The sequence below is a fragment of the Astyanax mexicanus genome, chromosome 4 (assembly GCF_023375975.1).
Source record: "Astyanax mexicanus isolate ESR-SI-001 chromosome 4, AstMex3_surface, whole genome shotgun sequence".
In the NCBI taxonomy this organism is placed as follows: Eukaryota; Metazoa; Chordata; class Actinopteri; order Characiformes; family Acestrorhamphidae; genus Astyanax; species Astyanax mexicanus.
In genome coordinates this window covers 30,659,431-30,684,628 of record NC_064411.1, presented here as the reverse complement: position 1 = coordinate 30,684,628, position 25,198 = coordinate 30,659,431, and the positions used below count along the sequence as shown (strand labels likewise).

Sequence of the window (25,198 nt, the reverse complement as noted above, 5' to 3'; positions counted from 1 at the left end):
ACACCCCTGTTCCTTAGTAGTGTCCCATAATGTGCCTTATAATCCAGTGTCCTTTATGTATGAAAACATTGATGGTGCACCTTATAATGCAGTGCACCTGATAGTGTGAAAAATACGATATCAAAAATCTGAATAAAGGGGGCTCAAGCAACCCTGATGAACTTATCCTGTCCAACAGATGTAACTCCTGGTCTTCCTTTCTTAGGGCGGTCCTGATGAGAGACAGTTTCATCATTTTTCATGATGGTCTTTGTGACTGCACTCAAGATTGACTGTCCATTTCTTTTTTATTTATTTACTTAGTTGAGTAGTTCTTGCCATAATATGGATTTTTAAAAAAATCTCAAATACGGATATTCACGGTAACTCTACTTCTTCACAACTTTACAACTGATGCTCTCAAACACTTTATTAAGAGGCAAGAAATTCAAGTAATTAACTCTTGACAAGTTCAGCACAGCTGTTAACTGAAAGCCTGAAATCCAAGTGACTCTACCTCAAAAACCTGACTGGGAAAATCCAGCCAAGGTGTGCAAAACTGTCATCTAAGCAAGAGGTGCTACTTTGAAGAATCTAAAATATAAAAACATATATATTCTCGTTTGTTAAACGCTTCATAATTCCATTTTTTTTGTTTTAGTTTGGAAGTTTTATTATTAATCTACAATACAGAACATTTTAGAATACAGTGTCCATTTTGGTAGTACAGTCATTTTATGCTTTACCCTGTAGCCCCACCTAGTGATAAAAATGAAATGTTAGGAATGTTGGCAGTACCTTAAGTGTTGTAATCATCCCTGTGAGAAGTTTAGTCCTCTGCCTCTTCTCCCTCCTGTGAAGAAATCAACAGTCAGAACATGAAGCAAAACATTTCTAAAATCAACACCTGGAGTTAATGCCTGCAATAGAAAAATCTCAAAGTAAGTTATTTTATTGTGTTATACAGAATATTTTAGTACCACCTGAGAAAATGAATTAACCACACATTAGTTAGTTACTGCCAGTTAAGGACTGAATATAAACATGTACTGTGAGGATCAAACTTTGATATACAGTCTATCCATCTTATTCTGCACTTTTAGGCATGTATAATATATATATATATATATATATATATATATATATATATATATATATATATATATATATATATATATATATATATATATACAATATATATAATATATAAACATTGTATTTAAAGTAAATGCAATCTGAAGTAGCTGTGAGCACTAATCATTCCAAGACTATTTAACCTTATTTACAGATATTTACACTGGCATACCCTAACGAAAAAATAAAAGTATAATTACATAGTATTTTTGTACTATTAGGTGCGCTTAAAATCCAGCTGAAAAGCGCTAGCACTTTTGCCGTTCAGAGGTGACATAAAAATAACTTGACATAATACTTATAGTTATCTTATATATTATTTTTGCGCTGTGTTTTACTAGGTTTAGATGTAGGTCTTTCCAACTGCTCTTTAATTAGATTTACTCTCAGAGTACACATATAAAATAAGCATGAAATACTCAGGATTCGTTATGTGGTAAAGGATTGTAATATGAATGAAGCCTGTTACAAAACTCTCACACCTTAAAAGAATGTTTTCAATAAAATCTGCCAAATTTTTCTGTTCTGTGTTGGTTAATTACCCTTTAAATAATCAGGTTCAGAGGCACTTGTGTACTAATTACTCTAAGATATTTCACCGCAAACTACAAACTAAGCGTACTTTACAAATAGGGCAAATTCACACTTATATACCATATTATAAGGTGCACGATCAATGCCCGTGTATTTTCAAGATAACGGTTCGTCCCACATTGCTTGTTTTAACAAGCTGCGGTAAACACACAGGCTACAGTCTGATATACTTGCCTTTGAACCGTAAAAGAGCTAGCGCTTAGCTCAGTTAGTGTGTAAGCAGCTAATGCTAATGCTGCTCCAGCAGTGCTAGCCGGGGTTATCAGCAGTCTATAGGCTGATAATACCCACCTCTGAACAGCCTTAGAGGTCGAAAGAGCTAGTGCTTAGCGCGGTTAGCGGCTAATGGTAATATTGCCTCGCTGCTGGATAAACTTTACTAAAACTCCTGTATAATGCTGTACTTCAGCGGAATAGCTTTAGTGCCTCTTACAACTTGACTGGTAGAATTTATACAAATGACAACCCCCCCCCACCAACCCCACCGGTCATGTTCACCCACATCATTACTGAGTGTGTGTGTGTTTACTAGTGTTTATATGTGTGTTTAATGCATGGATGGGTTTAATGACACTTTTTTCCCTTTCAGATTCAACTGTAAGCATCTGCTAATACTGATACGTATCAGCACATCACTTATATGTGCAAAAAAAAAGAAATAAAATAAAATACAATAGTCAAAGTTAAATCTTCGCCAGTCAAACTACGAACTTAGCCATGCAGTGGGTAGTGTTAATCACATGCTTGATCAAACAGTGTTTTACTATGTGTGTAAAGGATATATTGTGATTATTGATTAATCTTTTATATAAATGCGTGTAAAATACACTGTGAGTAATAAAAATGATCAGATACAATGTGAGTATTGGTTATGCATATTGAATACAAGGTTTCACACAATGATTATGTAAATACAGATACTAAGATAAGTAATCATAATTGAAAGATATTTGTCCATCAACCCAAATTATAATTAACTGAAAGATATTTGTCAATCAACCCAAAGTATAATAAACAGTTACTCTTTAGAAGCATGCCTCATCCTTGCATCTTTGTGAAAAACAATGCACTAGATATTATTTAGTCAAAATTTTAAGAGCCTAAATCTTACATTCTTTTCTTTTATACCTCCAACTTTAAGACCTACATAAGACAAAATATGTTCTGTTCTGATTGGCTGCTCTGCATTGCAGTAGCTGAACAGGCTGAAAGGTCAGTTAAGGCATTTTCATACCTATAGTTGGTTTGCTTTGGTCTGAATCAGTTAATGACTGTGACAACTTAAAGCATTGTCCCCATGATTTGTTTTTTTTTACACAAGAAAAAAACAAATCAAACCAAAATGGGTCACATAAGAACATTCTTTGTTTTGTATTATTTAGATTTATTTCTAATTTTCTCCCGTTTTTTCTCCTCAACTCAGCTAGGCCAATTCCGATACATCAGCTCACAGACGCCTTGTGCTGACCGACATCACTCTAGGAGTGATGAGGGGAGAGTTGTGCTCTCTCAGGCAAGCTGCATGTCCGGGATTCAAACCATCAATCTCCAGTTCATAGTGGCAGTCCCTTGTAAGAACATCCTAATTGCTTAACACTGATTGGTCAGATCTGTCTGGGATAGGGGCAAGAAAGTAAATATTTTAGTTATAACGTTACACAGTTAGTTCAAAATGCTTTGTTTTTGCAGCATAGGTTTGCAGAATGTATAAACTGCGCAATAGAGGCCCTTTAAAGAAAGGTCATCTTTTGTGTCTCATCATTCTGTTAGAAAAAAAAGCAACTCATGCAGAAAAGAGAGAAAAATGAGAAGAAGGAGGTAAGACTTTAGTGTCTTTTAGTGTACAGATGTGCACCAGTGATCATAGTACTGGGGAACTACCTCACTGACTGGCTCTTCTTGGGGCTCTTCCTGTAATAGTAAGGGTGGGTGAATGGAGGAAGTGAATGGAATGGAATGGCAAAGAGAAGAAAGTCCAAAGACAAAAAGAAGAAAATGGCCAATGAAGGATGAATGAAAAAGAGGAGAGGAAAGAGAATTTGACCAGAGACATTTCAGAATCAGGTTCTATGTTAACATGTAACTTGGCATCTTAAGATGTTTTTGATTGAAATAGCTTTACATTTTGGTAAATGTGACCACTTAATTCTCAAAATTGTAATTAAAAAAATGACCATTTGCAGTTCCTTAGAACCTGTAAAATTTAAAGTTTTTAAACTCTGTTTTGCGTAATAATTTGTAACAGTGCATTTAAAACCGTTTGGAACTGATCTTTTGAATTACTGTTTTCATTGGGAGGTTTGTTCAATAAAACTGGATTTATACTTAACGGGTGATAACTTGTATATTATTATACGGACTGTCATTTGCATTGACTATTTATGAAAATCTGAGAAAAATATCACTTGCATAATTGTTTGAAACACTGTATTATACTTGGCAACCAGAGTGCAGGCATGTGTGGCTTGGGCCAATTGCTATATTATACTGGGGAACTGGGGTGGTGCAGAGTATAACATAATGAACAGTGCTTCAGACCGCAAAGATTTCAGAACAATTACTGCTGAGTGTAGTAAATTATGAGTGGCAGAAGTAATTATATGTTTTTGTATTAGACTGAACCCACAGGGAACTACCTCACTAACTGGCTCTTCTTGTTCCTGTGATGAATGTGATGTATGAGATGAATGAGCGAGTAGAGGGACAGAAGAGAAAAGATGAAGAGATGAAGGAATAAAATGGATGACGAGAGAACAATTGAAAGAAAGAGAAGGAAAAAAGTGAGAAAACGGGAAAGAGCAAAGTAGATTCATATAAATAAAACATAATATGCTGGATGTCTATATTAATAATTTTATAAAATGGTACAAAGACTAAATAATAGATTTTTTTCTGGAATATACATCTAAAAATATTTATTTGACAAAAGGACAAATTTCTATTCATTAATTAAGCATATTTTTTTAGTCTTGACTTGGACTTGATGTGTCCTTGTCTAAGTCTTTGTCCAGTCTTGCTACTAGTAGCTCAGACTAGGCTAAGTAGTTTGAGACTAGGACTATACTAAAATAACATGGTTAAAGATTCAGTCCTAATATCTGCCCAATTTAGCTGAGCCAATTAACCCACCTACTATAACTGATCCAATCACTTGTGGGAGAAAAAGGTCAGATCTACAGCTCTGATACATCAGTTAACAAGCGTCTGTGCTGGCTTAGGTTGGCAATAGGCATCCCGCGGGCCAGATAATGAAAAAAATAAAATGTTTCTCTGGTGAGATTTTGTTTACATCCCTCCCCTGTTTCTCTGTCGCGCTCGGCGTGACTTTAGTTTCTGCCTGTTTTCGTTTTTCCGGCGGTTCTTGGGCTCCCGATCTCCCTATAAGGGCCCTACAAGTCTGTAGCACTCCATCCCATTTAATGGCTTGGAAAATATCTGGCCCGCGGCCAAACTTAATTACCGACCCCTGACCTAGTGGTACATAAGTATACATGAAGAAACTATGTAAACTATATGAAATATATAAATTAAGTTTTACAATATGATTCTGGGTGTGCACTGAAAGGCAAAAGTTATGAGGTACTACCTCAACGACTGGCTCTTCTGTCTCTTCCTTTAACGTGAATAGAGGAATGGGATGAGAAGGAAAGGCAAAAAGCCAGTCAAGTGTAAAATGTCAGTCATGGATGGGTGGAAGATAAAAAAAGAGAATCAGAGAAAGAAGGAAACTTAAGAGAAGTTGACAGAAAATAGAAAGAAGCACAATAGCATGTGAAGAACTTGGTTCTTCCTCAATGACAACCAAGATAGAAAGCAAAATTCCCAACTCTGTTCCTGAACACCACTTTTTTACAGAAAATAAGTCCAAAACTTTTCCAAAAAGAATGCTTTTAGCTCTATGGGTGTCTAGAGAACATGTTGGCAACTTGCACAAATGACACAAGCGCAACAAACATTTTGGAACAAAGTATAAACATGCAGCTGCAGTCACCATACCCATCTGTGAATGCAATGGTATGTGGGATAGAATGTAAAGTAAGGGCAATGTGTTGTCGGCATCATAAAAAGTCAAAGTAGCTACCCGTTATCATGTGTAAAAATGTCAATGTGAATCAACAAACAGATACGGACCAAAAGTGTTGCTTTAAAGTTTGAGAAACCAGTAGAAATTTCAATATATTTCTGCGTACATCCTATAAGTAGACAAGGACAACAAAATCAAACAAATGAGAAAAACGTATTAGATCTGCCCGTTTATATCAATGATCCAATATTTCATATCTGTAAGTGGCAAAAGTATGTGAATCTTTTCTCTCCATATGTGATTAGTCCTGAACATTTGGCCTGGCTTGGAGGAATTTTAACCCATTCCTTAGTACAAACCAGATTCATCTCATAACTCCTGCTTCAGCTCCTTCAACAACATCCCTAGCACATGTGAATTGGGCATATTGCTGTGTTATACTCAGCATCCAAGGTGAAGGTACATATGACCTGGGCAGATTGCTGTATTATACTCAGCATCCGGGGGGTTGGGACCCATTTTAACCCATTCCTCCATACAAAACAGGTTCAGCTCTGGTATGGGTTTCCTATCATAACTTCTTCTTCAGCTCCTTCAACCACATACCTAATGGATTAAGATCAGGACTTTGACTTGATCCACTTGCTGCAAAATATTAACTTTACTCTTTTTAACCAATCTTTGGTAATACGACTTGTGTGCTTTGGGTTATTGGTCATTCAATCTCTTTTCTCTTTAGATTCAGCTCATAGACAGATGTCCTGATATTTTTCAACAGAATTTGCTGGTATAATTTAGAATTAATTGTTCTATCAATTATAGCAAGCTGTCAAGGACTAGGTGCAGTAAAGTAAACCTGACACTGACACTACCACCACCATGTTTCACAGATGGAATTGAAGTCAAAGTTTTAAAGTTGGAATTAAGATTTTTTTTTTATCCAAACATAATGCTTCTCAATTAAACCAAAATGATCTATATACTCTTTAGCAAGCCGCAGACTGGCATTAATGTTCTCTTTGGAGACCATAACACACCACTGTTGTTTAGTTTTCTCCTGATGGTGGACTCATGAACATTAACTTTAGCCAATGTGAGAAACATTCAGTTGCTTAGAAGTTTTCTGAGGTTTCTTTGTGACCTTTTGCTCTTGGAGTGATCTTTGTTGGTTGATCACTACTGGTCTTAATTTCCCTCAATTTGTACACAATCTGTTCAAATGCTTTAGAGATGGTTTTTGTAACCTTTTTCAATCCGATGAGCATCAGAAATCTCTTTTGTTTGTAACATAATACACTTCTGCAAACGTGTGATGTGGAGATTAGACTTTGATAGATCCCTTTCCTTTAAATAAAACAGGCTCCGCCCACTCTCACCTGATTACGCCCACCGTCATCCCACTGACTAAAAATACCTAACTCTAATTTTATATTTAAATTGTATGGTAATCCTTAAGATTTGCACACTTTGCCCCTTACAGATATGTAAAACTTTTATGAAGTTTTAGATCAAATTTATACAGAAATATCGAAAATTCTGAAGGTTTCACAATCTTTCAAGCACCACTGTACATGCGAGTGTTTAGTAACTAATCCACAATGACAAGCTCCCTTGAATGAATGTTGTGTATCATAAGTTTGGTCCACAACAACCAAATAAAAAAAAAACTAAATGGAAAAAAAAGAGGGAAGTAGAAGGTAAAGTAGAACTGTAAAGTAAAATAACATTAACACTTAGCGGAGAGAAGGAAGGAAAAAATAGAAAGAAGGAAAGAATAGTATTAATCTACCTCAATATGTCGAAGTTCCTCCTCCTCCTAAGAAGGTATAACAGTGGATCAGCACAGGATGGGGAAAAAAGAGGCACATGAAGGCAGCATGCAACTGAAAAGAACGTTTAAATTGGCTCTACAGTGAATCAGGCGGGCAGGAGACAGGTGTGGGACTAGAGAAGGAAAAAGGAGGTTAGAGTAGAGAGAGGGAAGACAGGTTACAAAAGGAAAATGAGGTCAAAAGGTCAGATGAAACCGAAGGTTTACTGCTACTATAACACACACTGTAAAACAAAAAAAGCACACAGCCTGGAACTAATGAGAGAAAAAAAGTGTGAATGCACTGTCCATGACAGCGGCGTTACCTCAGACAACAAGTCCTCTTCTCCCTGAAAAACAGATGGGGAGCAGGAAGAGGTAGAGAGAAGGGTTTAAAGATGTGAAAGAAAGACTTAATGAAGGTGAAAGAGAAATAAATCTACATTCTGACAAACTCAAAAGAACATGTGCACTTTATGCTAAATTGTTTACTTAAAGTACAGTGGAGAAAATAAGTATTTGATACACTGCCGATTACAAAGAATGGAGAGATCTGTCATTTTTATCAATGGTACACTTCAACTGTAAGAGACATAATCTAAAAAAAGCATCCAGAAAATCATATTGTAAGATTTTTAAATAATTAATTTGCTTTGGCTGTGTGTTTTGGGTCATTGTCATGCTGGAAGACACAGCCACAACCCACCCTTAATTATCTTACTGAGGAAAGGAGGTTGTTGAGTACAGTGACCCTGTCCACTTTGCTGAAAAGCACAGTACGATGCTTCCACCCTCATGCTTCACAGTTGGGATGGTGTTCTTGGGGTCATACTCATCTTTCTTCATTCCCCAACCATTGTGAGTAAAATTGATACCAGAAAGCTTGCTTTTATATTTTCATCTGACAACAAGATTTTCTCCCATGCCTCCAGATGGTCATTGGCGAACCTTAAACCGGTCTGGTCATGTTCTGGTGTGATCAGGGGGAACCTTGTGTGCCCTGCAGGATTTTTAAATCCATGGCAGCATGGTGCGTTACTAACAGTAATCTCAATCTTTGAGACTGTGATCCCAGCTCTCTTCAGATCATTGACCAGGTCCTCTTGTGTAGCTCTAGACTGATTCCTGACCTTTCTCAGAATCATCGCACCATCTTTTCTCCACAAGGCCTTTCTTATATTGGGCCCCAGACAGAGGAAGATTGACAGTCAAATTGTGTTTGTTCCATTTTCTAATAGTTGCTCCAACAGTTGCTCCAACTTTCTCACCAAGCTGCTTGCCTATTGTCCTGTGGCTCATCCCAGCATCCTGCTGGTCTACAGTTTTGTTGCTGGTGTTCTTAGACAGCTCATTGGTCTTGGTCTTGGTGGAGAGTTTGGAGTATCGATTGTGTGAACAGGTGTCTTTTATACAAGTAACTAGTTTAAACAGGTGCAGTTCAGGTAATGAGTGAAGAATAAAAGAAATAGCTTCTTAAAGAAAAACTAACAGGACTGTGAGACAGGATTACTGCCTGTTGGTAGGTGATAAAATAATAATTTCTTGCAATAAAATGCAAATTAATGATTTAAAAATAATTAATTAATTAATCAATAATCTCACAGTTGAAGTGTACCAAATACTTATTTTCCCACTGTATGATGTACTTGTGAAGTTTATGTTGAATTAGTCCCATCATCAATAACACTATTCAATCAAATATTTAAGTTCTTACAGTTTTTTTCTCACAAAATACTATCTATTAAACAATAAGAAACCATTAAATAATATAAATATTTTACAATGAATTCAAAAACTGTAGTGGAAAAAGATCAACTTTAGAATTGCCTACCAAACGTCTAACATAAAAGGTTAACCAAACAGTACATATAGATATTTGTCTTTTTTTAATTTGAGAAATATTAAAACTCAAACATACTCAAACATATTACTCAAATATTTAGCACAGTAATTTTAGTTAATGTACAGTTATTGCTAGTGCTGGGCAATATGGGAAAAATCATATATCATGATATGGAATTTTTTATATCACAATAACGATATATATCATGATATACCACATTTGAGTATGTTTTCAGTTATTCTTCGAAAAATATGACAAAATAATATAATTGCTTACTTTTTTGACATTCAATCAAACTTTCACAAATGAGAATTACTTCCTTTTAGTGCAGCAATATATGCAGTAGCTAATTTTTTCAAAATTATACAGGTATTTAAATTGAGTTATCAAAATAAACTCAATTAACATTTTTTAAAGTGTCCGTCAAATAACGTAAAGCAGCGCCATGTCCCAAAACCACTTAATGAAGCTTTTTTTTGCGAAGATTACTTTATTATCACTTATATAAACCGAGTTTATGCAAAGTGACCACACCAATATATATTTGCATGAATAATTGATGAAATTACTGTAGATGACGATATTTATCGTCATATCGCACAGCCCTAGTTATTGCCTAGTCTTTCATAGCACAAAACAAAACATCAGTGTGGCCTGTGCAAATGTTTGGCCACCTCAAGAGGTCAGTACTTAGAAGGGATATGGGGGCTATGTCTCATCAGTTGAAGAGGAATGTTTTGTCTGTTTATATTATTATTTTGTTTGCTGTTTTGTTTTATCACAAATAAGAGCATCAGAGCTTGCACTGGTCAACATGTAGAGCTTTAATTTAGTCTGCACTGAGCTTTAATCTGAGCTAAAATTTGGATTTAAATTGGATTTATGCTGCTTTTCTAGGTTATTATGGTTAGGGATACAGAGGCTGCTTGACTTGAAGCTTCAGGGACTTTTGTTGCCAAATACTGTTTTTAACCATTTATCCATGATAATATGCATAAAATGCATAACACTTTAAACTCACTTTTATTAATAACAAAACTAGCATGTTAGCTATAGCTGCCTGTGATTGTCTGATGCCAAACCAATTAACTATAACTCGACCTAAACATGTTTTATTTAGCAAATAAATAGGTTCTTATCATATTATTAATTAACTTCACATCTTAGTTACATTTGATAAACTACTTATATATTTAAAATAATTTTTAATTGGCAAAATTTGGCCTACAGCCCCCTTGCTGTACTTCTGCAGCCTACTTAAAATAGTACCGAAAATGAATGATTACACTAAAATGTATCTGCTCATGGTAAAAAAATATAAACTTATTAAGTGGAGAATGCATTTTTTTTACAACCTGCATAAGGCAAAAACTGTGGAAAAAGAAGAAATCCAGAGGGAGTTCCTATAACTGATAGTATTAACATATAAACATCTTGGAAGAACACCTGATAAAGAACAAATACTAGTCAGGTAACAGCATGCTGTAAAAATGAACAAAAACATGATTTAAAAAGTCTACATGGGCAAAAGCAGACCTGTAAAGAGGGATATAAAGATTAATATGAACTGCTCATTCAGATGATGTTGTGGAAAATGCATTGCTAGATAAAATGGTATGAAATTAATGAGAAAGAACACGGGTTAGATTAGTAGGTAGAAGGTAAACTAAATGTTCACACAGCAGGTAAAAGTGGCTCAAAATTGATTCTCTCACCAAATGCAAATGTTGATTTTAGGAAGTTCTCTTTGTCTATTTAACATGATCTAAGGCTCACATTGGTTTGCACAGTTCACACTCAAAAACTGACATTATAAAGAAACAAAAAAAGCAGTTCCAGTGGCTGACAGCTGGCGCTTTGTTTTTAAGCTTTGATTTTTTTCCTGTATCAGTGCCCTCCTGTGGTCATGTTTGGCCATTTCTTTAGAAACACTGAGCGGTTGTGACACAATCGTCTGTACCCGTGTTTGAATGGAGAGATCACCTCAAATATTTTGAGGTCTTCTATCTCTCAATCTACACTGTATCCTTTCCTACTAGTTCTTGGCATAAATTTTACATGAATTCTGGCTGTTTAGACTAAGCAACACTGCTGGGAATCTGATATGTATTGGATTTCAAAACCGCATATGAAATATTTAATAATTATTTTTTGCTGGCATACAATTGATATATCACATATGAGGAAAAAGATCAGATTTGGGTTACCTTTACTTGCTGTGTAAACTAGGGCTGCAATGATTATTCAACATAATCAACAATGTCGATTCTAAAAATGTGTTGACACCAAATTCTCAGTGTTGATTAATTGGTATTTTTGTAACTGAAAACTCAGTAGGGGAGGAGTAATGGGCTCAGTTCTAGGCATCTTCTGGGCATTTATATCTCAGGATCAGCTGTTTCTATCAATTAAAAGGCTAGGAAAAGGAGCTGTCTCCACAGGAAGCGAGATAGAGATAGAGGCCATGGCAGAAATAATCGTTGACCAAATGACTATTTGGAAAGATAATTGTCAGATTAGTAGACCGCCAAAATAATGATTAATTGCAGCCCTAGCATGAGCATAGTCTTATTCTATACAAATACAATACAACACTTAGTACACAGAATAGTAGTTGCATGCAAGAAGGAATCCAGGGTGAGGGCACCTTTAAAGGAGAACTCTGGTGTGAAATGGACTTTGTGTGATAAAAAGTACTTACCTTAGTTGAATAGCCCACCTCCGCTCTCCTACAGCTTTCTGAGATCCAGTATTCTGTGCACTTTGCTCAAACTGGCTTTAGATTGAGTGAGACGGGGCAAAGTTGGCACCTGCAGATAAATCGCTTTCCCAACGTTATCCAGACTCAAAGTAGAATCCGGAAAGCTCTGACATTTAAAACGAGTCATTTAGAACAACACAGGAGGTTTATTAAAAGATAAAAAATTGTTTACATCCCATAGCATAGGTAAATCTGTCAGGGCTGACCAGGCAGGGAACAGGAAGAGGAACAAAACTAAGAACAAAAATAAGGAACATAGGGATAAAGCAAAAACACAGGGAACAGCCTAACTGATGTAAAACTTACAATCACCGACAAGAATGACAGAAAATGCTGAGGTATAAATACAAGAGGAGGGAAACGGAAATGGAAGACACAGGTAAAGAGGGGGCGGAGCTACAGATAAGAGTAATGTGGGAGAACACAGGTAAGAACACTCAGAAACAGGGAAAACAGAGAATGTGCATGAACGCCGCCATCTTAAATTTAAGTCACAATAAGTTGACCATCAAGCATGAACGAATAGGTAGGATGGTTGAGCAGATTCCAAAATTAATTCCTTGTAAATGAATGAATTCCAGCTGTTGCTAAAAATATCTGGTTACTGTTAATATTAGAATGTAAACAACCAATAAAAAATAGATAAACATTGCTTAAAAAGTTGTACTATTCGTGCTAGACGGTTGATTTATTGTGACTTTAATTTATAATGGCGGCACCCGGAGATTTACTTACACTATGTGATGTGAACAGTGGCTTTTAATAAACTTCTTGTGCAGTTTTAAAGTTCTAAATGCCTCAATTTAAATGCCAGGGCTCTCCAGATTCTACCAATGATGTGGGGAGCTAATTTGAGCCTGGATAATGGTAGAAAAAGCGATTTATCTGCAGGCGCAAAAATATGCCCCATCTCACTCATTCTAAAAGCCTGTTTGGGCACAAAAGTAAACAAAATACTGGATCTCAGAAAACTGCAGGAGAGCAGAGGTGGGCTATTCAACAAAGATAAGTACTTTTTATCACATTCAATAAATATAGCAAAAGTCTATTTCACACCAGAGTTCTCCTTTAAAGGAGTTTCCCAACACACCAACTGTATATATATCCATGTAGCCTGCAGAGAGAAACGGGGGGAGAAAGGGGGATGATGTATATAAGGAAGTAGTCCAATGAAAGGGCTTGTCAAGCAAACTAGTGGCCACTAGGGAGAGTAAAGGAAGTCAACAGTTGAGAAATGGATGTTCAAACACAAAGCTGGAAAAAAAGGAGAAACATGCTAACTACACATGCCAAACTACAAATCAATCTACCTCTGAAACTGGCACGTCATCTTCTCCCTAAAATGATGGTAATTAATAATTAGTTGTCCTTGAGATTTAGACAATTATCAGTTTTAATATAAAATAAATTGCTTCAGCATGGTGTGTAATTTTCATGTAAATTACATTAAAGTAAAAAAAAAATGTTTTAGTTCCAATAAATAAGGAGATGAAAGTAATAAATATTATCATATTGTAGTCTATCAATTTATTGAAAATACTTAAACTTTAAACAAAGTATGTATCATTTAAAAATGTAAGGTTTTGGCCTCATTTCTCACTTTCATAATATTTTTTAACAGTCGAGAATGACTTACCCTCTCAAATTCTTCTTCTCCCTCTTCCCCCTTTCCAAAAGAAAAGAACAAATTGAAGACATCACCACATGGGGAAGGAAAAGACAATTATGGTTGCAACAATGGGAAATAGCAACTTTTATTGTTTTTTTTTTTTAAACAGCAAATAACATGGACCCAAAATATTTCATGTTTTGTCTGCTCAGTTTCATTTAATTTACTAATGCATCCATCGCTGAAGAAGAGTTGTTGATGCTCATCAGGCTGGAAAAGGTTACAAAACCATCTTTAAAAAGTTTAGACTCCACCACTCCACAGCCAGACAGATTATGTGCAAATGAAGGACATTGAAGACCATTGTTTCCCTCCCCAGGAGTGATCCACCAACAAAGATCACACCAAAATCAAGGAGTGTAATAGACCCCAAGGAGTCCACCATCCTAACCTTAATCCAGCAGAAATGTTGTGGAAGGAGCAGAAGCAGCAGTTTATGAGAAAAAAAAAACACCAACATAACAGAGCTAAAGCTGTTTTGTACTAAAATGGGCTAAAATTGCACCAAGCTGATGTTCAGGACTAATCAATAGTCACCAGAAATGTACCAGCTGAAGAAGGTCACACACAAAGTAGTAGTCAGTCAAATAATTGATGCTGTCTTCAAGTGTTTATCTGACAAACTAACATGCACTATGAAGTAGCTAAAGTAACCTAACTGTAGGTTGCACCCATTGCTGACACAGATATGCAAGTGCACACACACATGCAGCTTGTATAGCCTATGTAGACAAGTGGTGACAATTGAATAGGAGTCTCTGAGGCAGATAAACAAGCCTTGTGCCAGGTATTGGCTAGCTACAGGGATATAAAGCCCCCCAACATATGAGCTATGGAGCAGTGGAACTGTTTTCTTATGAATTATGTGTATAACTTATACACTGCCTGGCCAAAAAAAAGAGTCTCCACCTGGATTTATGTAAGTAAATGATGTTGGGTTGATTCTGCAGTTGGTCTGCAGGTCTAGATTCAGCAACAGTATGTGCTGAAAGAATGGGATCAGCTGACTACCTGAATATACTGAATATAGACCAGGTTATTCCTTCAATGGATTTTTTTCTTCCCTGATGGCACGATCATACTCCAAAATGACAATACCAGGATTCATGGGGCTGGAATTGTGAAAAATCTGAGCGGGTCAACCCGAGTAGGATGGGTTCCTCTGACTGAGTCTTGGTTCCTTCCAAGGTTTCTTCGTCTTAAAGGGATTTTTACCTTGCCACTGTTTAACCATAAAAATTGGCATCTCTGTGGTGCTGCTCATAAGAGGCTTGGTCCTGTTTTTCCCTGTAAAGCGGCTTTGTGACAACCTTTGTTGCAAAAAGCGCTATATAAATAAAATTGAATTGAATTGAAATATTGATTCAGGGAGCATATCACCACTATTTTCACACATGGATTGTTCACCACAGAGTCCAGACCTTAACCCCATTGAGAATCTTTTGGGATGTGCTGGAGAAGACTTTGTGCAGCGGTCACAGTCTACCATCATTAGAAGATTTTGGTGAAAAATTAATGCAGCACTGGATTGAAATAAATCTTGTGACAATGCAGAATCTTATTGAAATGAAAGGCGGTCCAACAAAATATTAGTGTGTGACGTTTTTGTTTGGTGGCGACTTTTTTTTGTGGTCTAGACAGTGTATTTCATACTGTATATATATATATATATATATATATATATATATATATATATATATTATTATTTTTTTTTTTTTTTCTAACTTTCCAATCATGCTAAAGTACTTTACCTGGGCTTCCTCCTCCACAGGGGGCTTTTTCTATTAGAAGAAGAAAACAGTGTTAATGTCAGACAAAACCACAGTCGGTTCTTAAACTGAAATCTGCCACAACAAAAGTTTTATATTACAGTATTATCTTCTACACAACGTCCATAATACAGTATATGGTGAAAATACACATTTTTAATCATGCAGTTAATTCAACAAAACAAGACAAAACTCAATGTTAATCTCAAGACCAGCAAACACATTTCCACATGAACTAGATCTGTGACAGGGAGTGATCACTTCAACAAAAAGATTCAGAATGAAATATATACAGGGAAGTGGTTGCAAATCCATCAGACTGAAACAACAACACAGAATTAAAGTTTAAGATGTTAAAAAGAAGAGATCCAGAGGAGACACGCCGGAGAAAAAGCAGGAGGAAGAAAGTATTAATGGGAAAATGGATGAGAGAAAAAGGAAAGGAAAATGGATGTACTGTTAAACCGTAAATCTGTAGAAGTTAAAATACACATTTTTCTTATACATTTTCTGATTCTTCCTCTTGTGTCTCTTCTTCTTCTTCTTTAGCCTCGCTTTCTACAGCCTCCTCTACTGGAGTCTTCTCCTCCTCTACTGGAGTCTTCTCCTCCTTTTCCTCCTCCTCCCCCTCTGTGTGTGTGTGTCCATTCTGTTCCTCAGGCAGGATCATCTCTTTCTATGGGTGTCCCCAAAACATAGTAACAAGCTTTTTATATGCTTTACAATAAAAAAAAAATAGAATCAATGTTTTAAAGTTAAATCCCATTTGGTTGCGATTCTGTAAATGAACAAACCTGTGATGAAAAAACATGAGGATAAAATGTGATGAGAATAAGCACCAGTCAAAAGCTTGGACACATCTTAAAGTTCAGTGTTTTTATTATTATAAATTTTTAGATTAATACTTAAGTCATTCAAATGTGGAATTATTTAGTAAAAAGGTATTAAACAAAGCAGAATGTTTTATATTTTAGATTCCTCAAACTTTTGCTTAGATGACAGCTTTGCACATCTTAGCATTGCCTTGTCAAAAGTTCATTAATTGAATTTCTTGCCTTTTAATGTGTTTGAGAGCATCAGTTGAGTTGTGAAGAGGTTAAGTTGGTATACAGTAAATAGCTCTATTTGAGCAATGATGATGAAACTGGCTGTCATCAGTACCGCCCCAGAAAAGGAATATCAAGAGTTTCCTCTGTTGTACAGAATAAGTTTATCAGTTACCAGCCTCAGAAACCACAAGTTAACAGCACCCCAGATAACAGAACCTAAAGGTTTTATTCATGTTTAACCATTTTAAGTTACTACATGTATCCCTTATGCATGTCTTGAGAAGATGAGTCCAAAATTTTGCCTGGCACTGTATATAATACAATTAACATTCAAAATGTGTCTTATTTCAACAGCAGTGATCAAATATGGGACAAAAGTTGATTCTTAACAGAATTTATACTCCTTATATAAAAAGATATTTGCACCCAAATGGAATCAACAGACATCAAGAGACATGCACATAATTCAAGTATGCCTAATGGAAGAGTTTTTAAAGTTCAGAGGGGTCACATCATAAAGGGGGTGGTCTTACTGATGTACTGCATGCCCACACTAGTTGTGTAGATATTACCCCAGCAGGTTGTTGGTGGCAGTGGACAAAACACAGCATGTTCCTGTGAAATGAAAGGTTAAAAGGACCTACACAAATCATGAAGAGAAGGAACAGAAGGATTTTCCAACATGTGTAGAGTGACCCTACAGACAGGATGGTGGACATGTTTGGCGATTAGTAATGCCCTCCCTGAGTCATCCTGTTAGTGCCAGCACCATTGGCAGACAGCTGCATGTCACATGACTACATGCACGCAGACTATTACGATGACTAACGCAGGATTTTAACCACTGTGCCATGGCACACCTGTGTGCAATGAAAAATTTGCCTTTTTTTTATTGGTCATTACTTGGCATATTATCAAAAGACAGTGTTTTAAAAGTAGTGTATTTTCTTCTCTGTCAGAAGGGGTAGCAGATTGCTAATTGCTTTAATACTCTGAGACAGGAGATGTGACGCAGCTTTATTTATTAATGAGACAGGTGGACAGTGATGGAGAAGTTTTTGAAAAGAAATAATCCAAACTCTGAAAGCGATCTCTCATTTGGATTTACTTTCACCAGATATGCAGCAACACCAACTTCATTGTGCAGTGGCTCAAAAAAAGTTGAAAAAACACAGGACTACTGGACACATTATCAACACTTACAAAATCTGCATAAACTGTATGAATATATTTGAGCTGCATGAGATGGATTACAGTCGGACACCATTAGGAACCTCAACAACTGTATTTTAAGATTTCTGCAGGTTGCACTACATATGCATTCCACACTTCTTCTGTTAACGTCTCAATATCACTTTAAATTTAAACATTTATAATTGTAAATAAGTATTTTTAAATGCATTTTATAATAATTCCAAAATATGAAGATACTTAAACACAGATTCTTAAACACTGTTATTCACACACTCTTTAAATGAACAGTGTATTTAAATCACTGACGATATCCTTGATATTCCTAAAAAAAAGCATATGGTTAAGAGGAGAAAAAAATTAATTAAGACAAATATTGTTATATTGATCAGCTCTATGAAGATAAAAAATAGACAAACCAAATCAAATTCCTTACCTTAAATCCTGCTGGAGGGGTCAGACCCAAGAATTCATATACAGAGTTGTCCTCCTTGGCTTCAAAGAACGTCTCATAGTCCTTAAACGCAAGAAAGACAGTGTCAATCTTTCTATGTTTTAAAAATATTTTTCTCAGCTTATTTAACTATAAAATCATCAGCGCACCTTATAATCCCGTGTACCTTGCGTTAGAATTTTTCCAGTCAGGTTTAAGGAGCAGTAAAGCCACTCCACTATAGTACAGAATTATACAGGAGTTTCACTTTAGCATTAGCATTACCCACTAACTGCCCTATATGCTAATTCTTTCACTGTTCAGAGGTGAGTATATTGGCCTGTAGTCTGCTGCTAACCCCGGCTAGCACTGCTGGAGCAGCATTAGCATTGCCCGGTAACTGGGCTAAGCACTAGCTCTTTCCCCATTTAGAGGTGAGTATATTAGACTGTAGTCTGCGTGTTTACCGTGTTACAACAAGCTACGTGGGATGATCCACTAGCTAATATTGACCTGGATAAGTGGAACACTCAGGGTTCCTCAGTCGGCTAGCGGTTAGCCACTAATGCTAATGCTGCTGCACCCAGCCTTAGTGGAAATCTGCAAATTTATGCTTACTGTAAATAAACGGAAGCACTTTACTCACCTAAATAAATAGGTGTTTACGAGAGAAATCTGTGTAGATTAATATCCAGCGCTTTTGACTTTAAAAGAAAGTCTTTTTTTTATTACAGTTTTGTTTACTTAGTTGCTGGGTGGAGAGACCTGTTAAATTAGAAGGGAAACATGGTGATACCCTGTTCCTTACAAGTGTCACATAATGCACCTAATAATTCAGTGCGCCTTATAGTGCAAAAAATATGGAGGTGCCCAACAGGGTACAAGAGACTTCTTTCTATTGTACAGTTTTTTAGAAATAAACTCATCCTTTCACTCTAATATATTTATTCACTCACATATATCATTATTACATTTCATATGTATACAATTAAATTCCAAACCAAAATCCCAAAGTTCATAAACACTGTCATACCAAATTCTGCCAGCAGAAGGAGCCATAAAACATAATGGAGCAAAAAAGGGGTCCATTGTGGCACCCAATTACTGATGTCTTCTGATTTTAGTTTCTATACTAAGCTTATATGGGTAAAAAGATTTGCCAAAGTAAAGAAATCTACTTACAAAATTACTATAAGAAAGTATGCATGCATCATAATAATAGCGCCTAATACTTCAAATTCTCCACTAAGGGTGTGTCATATTATATATTAAGCAATAATATAGCCAATATTATTAAATATTGTGAACGATATTATACCCTAAAATATCGTGCCATACCACCCACCCCTAATTATCACATCAGGGGACAGGTTTGTTGCTGTTTTCAGCAAAACACAAATTCACACTGTTCTCATTTCCCATTAAATACAGCTCTGTAAAAAAATTAAGAGACCACTTCAGTTTTTTTAATTAGTTTCTCTGATTTTGCTATTTATAGGTATATGTAATATAGTAACATTAACATTATTGTTTTTTTTATAAACTACGAACAGTATTTCACCTAAATTACAATTATAAATATTGTTATTTAGAGCATTTATTTGCAGAAAATGAGAAATGGCTGAAATAACAAAAAGGATGCAGAGCTTTCAGACCTCAAATAATGTAAAGAAAACAAGTTCATATTTATAAAGTTTTAAGAGTTCAGAAATCAGTATTTGGTGAAATAACCCTGGTTTTTAATCACAGTTTTTATGCATCTTGGAATGTTCTCCTCCTACAGTCTTACACACTGCTTTTGGATATCTATATGCCTTTACTCCTGGTGGAAGAATTTAAGCAGTTCAGCTTGGTTTGATGGCTTGTGATCATCCAGCTTCCTCTTGAATACATTCCAGAGGTTTTCAATTTGGTAATAATAAAGGAAAAACATCTTCATTAAGCGGTCTCTTTTTTTTTTTTTAGAGGTGTATCTACTAAAGACAGATTATATCTGTCCAGTATCATTAATCTTACTTTAATCCTGGATATATGCAGATATTTGGAGTGCATTATTAGTACCATGACATTCTGGATCATTGAATTCTGTTACAATCTGATAAAATTCTTGTATTTTGTATATCTCAGTTAGGGGTGTGCCATATCATACTGTATGCAATATTTTTTTGAATTTAGTGTTTTGTCATATAGCCAAGAGTATCGTTATCACTAAAATACCATGAAATTTCATGATATTATTTTAGGACCACATCGCCCACCCCTATTCTCCACAGTTGGTTGACAAAGAGCACTTAGATAAATCTTTACCTGGCTGAAATGTGTGTCAGTCATTTTTGAAAACAGACCATATTCCCTTGTTGCCGCAAATGTAGTGAATCAAGATATGACTGACCTACAGAGTAGTATGCCTCTAATATACATGTGGATATCTATATAAACATTTATTCCACACATTTGCTTATTGCATCCTTAGAGCGGAGTATCAGTACACCCTTACCCCACAGTAGCTCTCCTCATTGAATATCTGTGGTGGGAGTGGGATTCCGTTGGTAGGCTTCTTCTCTCCAGGCACATTTTCCCTCATCCACATGCGATTCTCTTCATTTGAGGCAATGTCAAGCTGAGTATAGTCGATTTTTAGAGCTTCCAGGAAGCCAAGCACATCTTGTTGTTTCTTTTTTATCTGTAAAAACAAAAAGGAACATAGTAGAAATATTAAAGCTAGATTATTTTTTATTATAGTAAAACAACATTGCTGCTTTATTCTATAAACTACTGACAACATTTCTCCCAAATTCCGAATAAACATATTGTAATTTACATTATTTATTTGCAGAAAATAAGAAATGGTACAAATTATTAAAAAGATGCAGAGCTTTTAGACCTCAAAAAAAAAAAAAATAAATAAAACAATTTGTGGAATAACCCTGGTTTTTAATTACAGCTTTTATGCTTTTTTTGGCATGTTCTACTCCCCCAGTCTTACACACTGCTTTTGGATAAATTTATGCCGCTCCTGATGGCTTTTGACCATTCATCTTTCTCTTAATTACATTCCAGAGGTTTTTAATTTTAAGTATAGCTATACTGTAAATGACAATATTTGTATTTGGAACTTGGGAGAATTGTAGTTTATAGAGTAAAACAACAATGTTCATCTTACTCAAACATATATCTATAAATAGCAAAATCAGAGAAACTAATAATTTTGAAGTTTCCTATTTTTTTTTCAGAGCTGTATATACTATATATTATAGATAAAAATTCTATCAAACTATGTGGGTGTTTTTTCTTTAATCAAGATATGTCATTCAAGAAAAGGTACAGTTTTTGTGTTTTCAAAGAAAAAAGGCCAACCTTTAGTCAAGAGTATAAGTTCTCTTCACCAGGGAAGAGTCAGATAGATGAATATTTATATAAGATAAACTGAAATTTCATTATTTTGTTAATGAAATTATATGTAATAGTGGCCTTAGTGTTAAGTCTCACCTTTGTGCTCATCACAAATAAAGAGCTTGTAGGAAAGATTGTGTTTTCTTTTACACCTGACAACTGACAATTACCACACTTCTGTATTAAATCAATTACATTTATGTTTTTTTTAGAATGCAATTACGCAAATACGCTTTATTTTTTTAATGTACACTACTGGTCAAAGGTTTAGAACACAATGATGAACTAAGAAATTAATTTAGAACTGTAATTTTACTACTGTAATATAGTGCATTGTAATAGAATATTGTAAAAAGCATCATATTTATTTAAATACACTATTATTATATTTAAATATACAACTTTTTACAAGCATATCAGTGTTTGCAAAATTAGATGCCACATTCAGTGCTTTGAAAAACATAAAAAAGATGAATATACCTTTCCATAAAGCTCTTTGGTAATATACACTATAACATTTCACAGCATTAGTTTTGGGATTTAGAAGTTTGTCAGTTGGACATACAGTGTAGATATGTGAAACTACAATTACAATTAAAAATGGTAGCTAATATATGACTAATCCGAATGATATTATATTACATTAAATATATATGATCCTACCCTGGTGAAAAAATATGCTTAATTGTACTTAAAACATACTGAGAAATGTCCAAGTATGCTGTAAGTATAACAGATTTATGTATTAACTTAAAATATATTAAAAGTACATCATACTTTTTAAAAAGTACAAAACAGACTACTATGAAGTACACTTTTAAACATTTAAAGTATAGTTTTGTACTTAAAGTGCAATGTAGCATGTAACTTTCTAGAAAGTAAATTAAATTACTACTACTAACTTGAAAAAAATTAAGTACATTTTGTAACATGCAAAAAATTGTAGTACAGTATATTAAAATAAATGTGTATACCTAACGAAGTATACTAAAAGTGTGCTACGTAGGAAAGAAGTAAATAGATCACAAAGTTACATCAATTCCTAGTACATTCTTAATTTACCTGGTGTATAATCGTGATACAGTTGTAATACTCAATTAAGGTATTATAATTTTACTGTCATCATATTTAAAATATGGGGTTACATACAGACATGAAGTAGTGTGTTTAAATGTTACTTAAGTGTATTTAAAATAGTTCAATTTTAGTGCAGGTAAGTACACTTATCACAGTATAAGTAAGTAATTTTTGTACTATTTTTATACAATTAAAGTATAATAAGTACAAAAAAGTTGTTCCATTTTAGCACTCTTTAAATATACTGATTAATAATACGGCTGCAAGTACACTTTTTAGTGCACTATAGAATAACATAGTATAGTATAGTATACTTTAATCTACTTTTTTTTACTAGGGTAGTAATGTGAATAGTCAGATTATAAATGTATAATACAAATGTAAACTATTTCATAGTTTAAATCTTTGTAATGAGAGTTTATACTAACAAAAACTGCATTAAAAGATCTGTAATCTGATTTTGAACTGGATTAGTGTAAACTAGCTTGCTCTAAACAGGTCTTAAAACAGTTTCTAGAAGCTTCAGTGTGAACAGTTCTCCAGAGCCAGTCTAATTGCAGGTCTGGAATGTGATCTGCAGAGATATATAAGGAAAGTAGAGGAGGGCTGAGGGTCTGCAGGCTGAAGTTGTTCAGAAATAAAGCTGGGTTTTAATCTATACTGAATTCAGGGGGCATTTAAGAGCACAGAGTAGCAAAACCAAAAAAATCTAGCAGCTAAAATTAGCAACTAAACTTTAGTGCACACAAACAAACCTTAATTAATCAGACAGCGATTAAAAGCCTCTTAACTCGATTAAAAAGACACAAATATGAAACATGCCCGTGCCTACCGCCGTCGAGCCCGAGGAGGAGGCCAGAAACACTTTGATAACCATGATAAATATTCAGGTGGAGCTGAGAGCAGTGAGTACAGACTGCGACACTCGGCCCAGGTTCCCGGAGCGCTCAGAGGGCACTGCAGCAGCAGCCTGGGCTATTTCTGGCCTCAGCCCGGCTATAGTGGTCCTGGCTTTGGGGGGCTGATTGATTGGCAACTTCAGCTGCCTATCTGTTCTTCTGTTACTGAAGGAAGTTCAGCTGGAGTAGGACTGCAGCAACAGGCTGAATATGGACACAAACAGTAGAGCAGCTCCAGTCAGTCCCACAGTCAGTCAGTCAGTCAGCAGAGAGAGAGGTTTGGTGTTTAGTAATCAGACAGAACTAGCTACATATTTACATATTTATCAGTCAGTTCTGTTATATTTTAACTATTTAAACCTTTTAAAACAAGTAACCCAAACTAACCAGCTGACTGAGTTCATATATATAAACCTTTTTCGCTTCAATTTCCACAGCGTGCCTACAAACAGGTTTTACAGGATTGTTATCATAATACTGTAGGGCCATTCTACCAAATGGGCGCCATTTGCTTGTTGTAACTCTTCCAAATTAGTTCCTCTGATTTTGCTATATATAGGTATATGTTCTATAAACTACAGACAACATTTCTCCCAAATTCCAAATAAAAATACTGTAATTGGCTGAAATGACAAAAAAGATTCAGAGATTTCAGACCTCAAATAATCTTTATTTAATCATTTTAATTTCAAATAGTTTTAATAGTTCAGAAATCAGTATTTGGTGGAGTAACCCTGCAGTTAAATGCATCTTGGTATGTTCTCCTTCACTAGTCACTGCTTTTGGATAACCTAAAGCCACTCCTGGTGCAAAAATCCAAGCAGTTTAGCTTGGTTTGATGGCTTTATTATATTCTCCTTGATTGTATTCCAAAGGTTTACAATTTGATAAAATCAAAGAAACCCATAATTTTAAATTGTTTCTTTTTTTTCCAGAGCTGTATATTTAACTATTTAAAACATGTACTAGTCGGACTCAGGCAGCTTTACTTTACTTTTACAAGATTTCAGGTGGTTATACATTTTTCTCAGTTCTGTTACCAAAACTCATGTGACTTTTAAAAAGAATGTTTAAAAGCAAGTCCACTAATTGCTCTGATTTATTTTTAAGAAATCTTTGACTGCTCGTTCAAATAACTGATATTTATGACAAAAAAAAATCACTTTATATGCATGCACTTTTTTTTTCTAAAATACGCAAAGCCATTTTTATCTTTTCGAGAAGACCCAAACCTGAAATTGATCAAATGTACTATCAGGCAATTTATTAATCAAATGGGCAAATGTATCTAAAAACAAGAGGGGAAAAGTAAATGATCAAATAACAAGAATGAACTCTGTGTAACAGGAATGAATACTGGGTAACATGAATGAACAATTGATAACAAGCACCGATTTAGTGGAATATGCCACTACCCGTAAGGACATGAGGGGGAAAATACATTGAATTTTACATGGCTGAAAAAAACCTGCTTGTAAAATGACTCAACAAGTTTTTTAAGAAAAAAAAGCTCCCATCCCGAAACAAATGGTGAGTCGAGTCTTTTTACAAGCAGAATTTTTTTCACACATGT

General features: G+C 35.1%; 1 protein-coding gene across 40 annotated transcripts; it reads right to left on the bottom strand.

Moving 5' to 3' along the window:
• Positions 1–777: 777 nt before the first annotated feature.
• sh3bgr (SH3 domain binding glutamate-rich protein) lies at positions 778–23,735 on the bottom strand. 40 transcript variants are annotated; one of them, XM_049476830.1, is made up of 13 exons: positions 23,559–23,728; positions 20,754–20,939; positions 18,260–18,340; positions 16,089–16,259; positions 15,566–15,595; positions 13,782–13,811; positions 13,456–13,482; positions 7,868–7,891; positions 7,521–7,547; positions 5,294–5,320; positions 4,344–4,367; positions 3,589–3,618; positions 778–832 (listed from the first exon to the last, which is right to left on the bottom strand). In XM_049476830.1, the coding sequence occupies exons 1-13, from the start codon at positions 23,601–23,603 to the stop codon at positions 809–811; spliced, it is 726 nt and encodes a 241-aa protein (XP_049332787.1). In that variant the 5' UTR covers positions 23,604–23,728; the 3' UTR covers positions 778–808. The 40 variants fall into 40 exon arrangements, with proteins under 40 accessions (XP_049332787.1, XP_049332817.1, XP_049332791.1 ...); XM_049476860.1 differs by lacking the exon at positions 16,089–16,259 and having other exon boundaries at positions 23,559–23,735; XM_049476834.1 differs by lacking the exon at positions 3,589–3,618 and having other exon boundaries at positions 23,559–23,727.
• Between the last annotated feature and the right edge of the window lie 1,463 nt (positions 23,736–25,198).

Coding starts and splice junctions, on each gene's coding strand:
- sh3bgr (XM_049476830.1), bottom strand. CDS start 23,603: ATGGTTATCAAAGTGTTTCTGGCCTCCTCCTCGGGCTCGACGGCG. Junction 16,260..18,259: donor CCCCTCCAGCAGGATTTAAG/GTAAGGAATTTG, acceptor GGACACCCATAG/AAAGAGATGATCCTGCCTGA. Junction 5,321..7,520: donor AGGAACTTCGACATATTGAG/GTAGATTAATAC, acceptor TTCACGTTAAAG/GAAGAGACAGAAGAGCCAGT.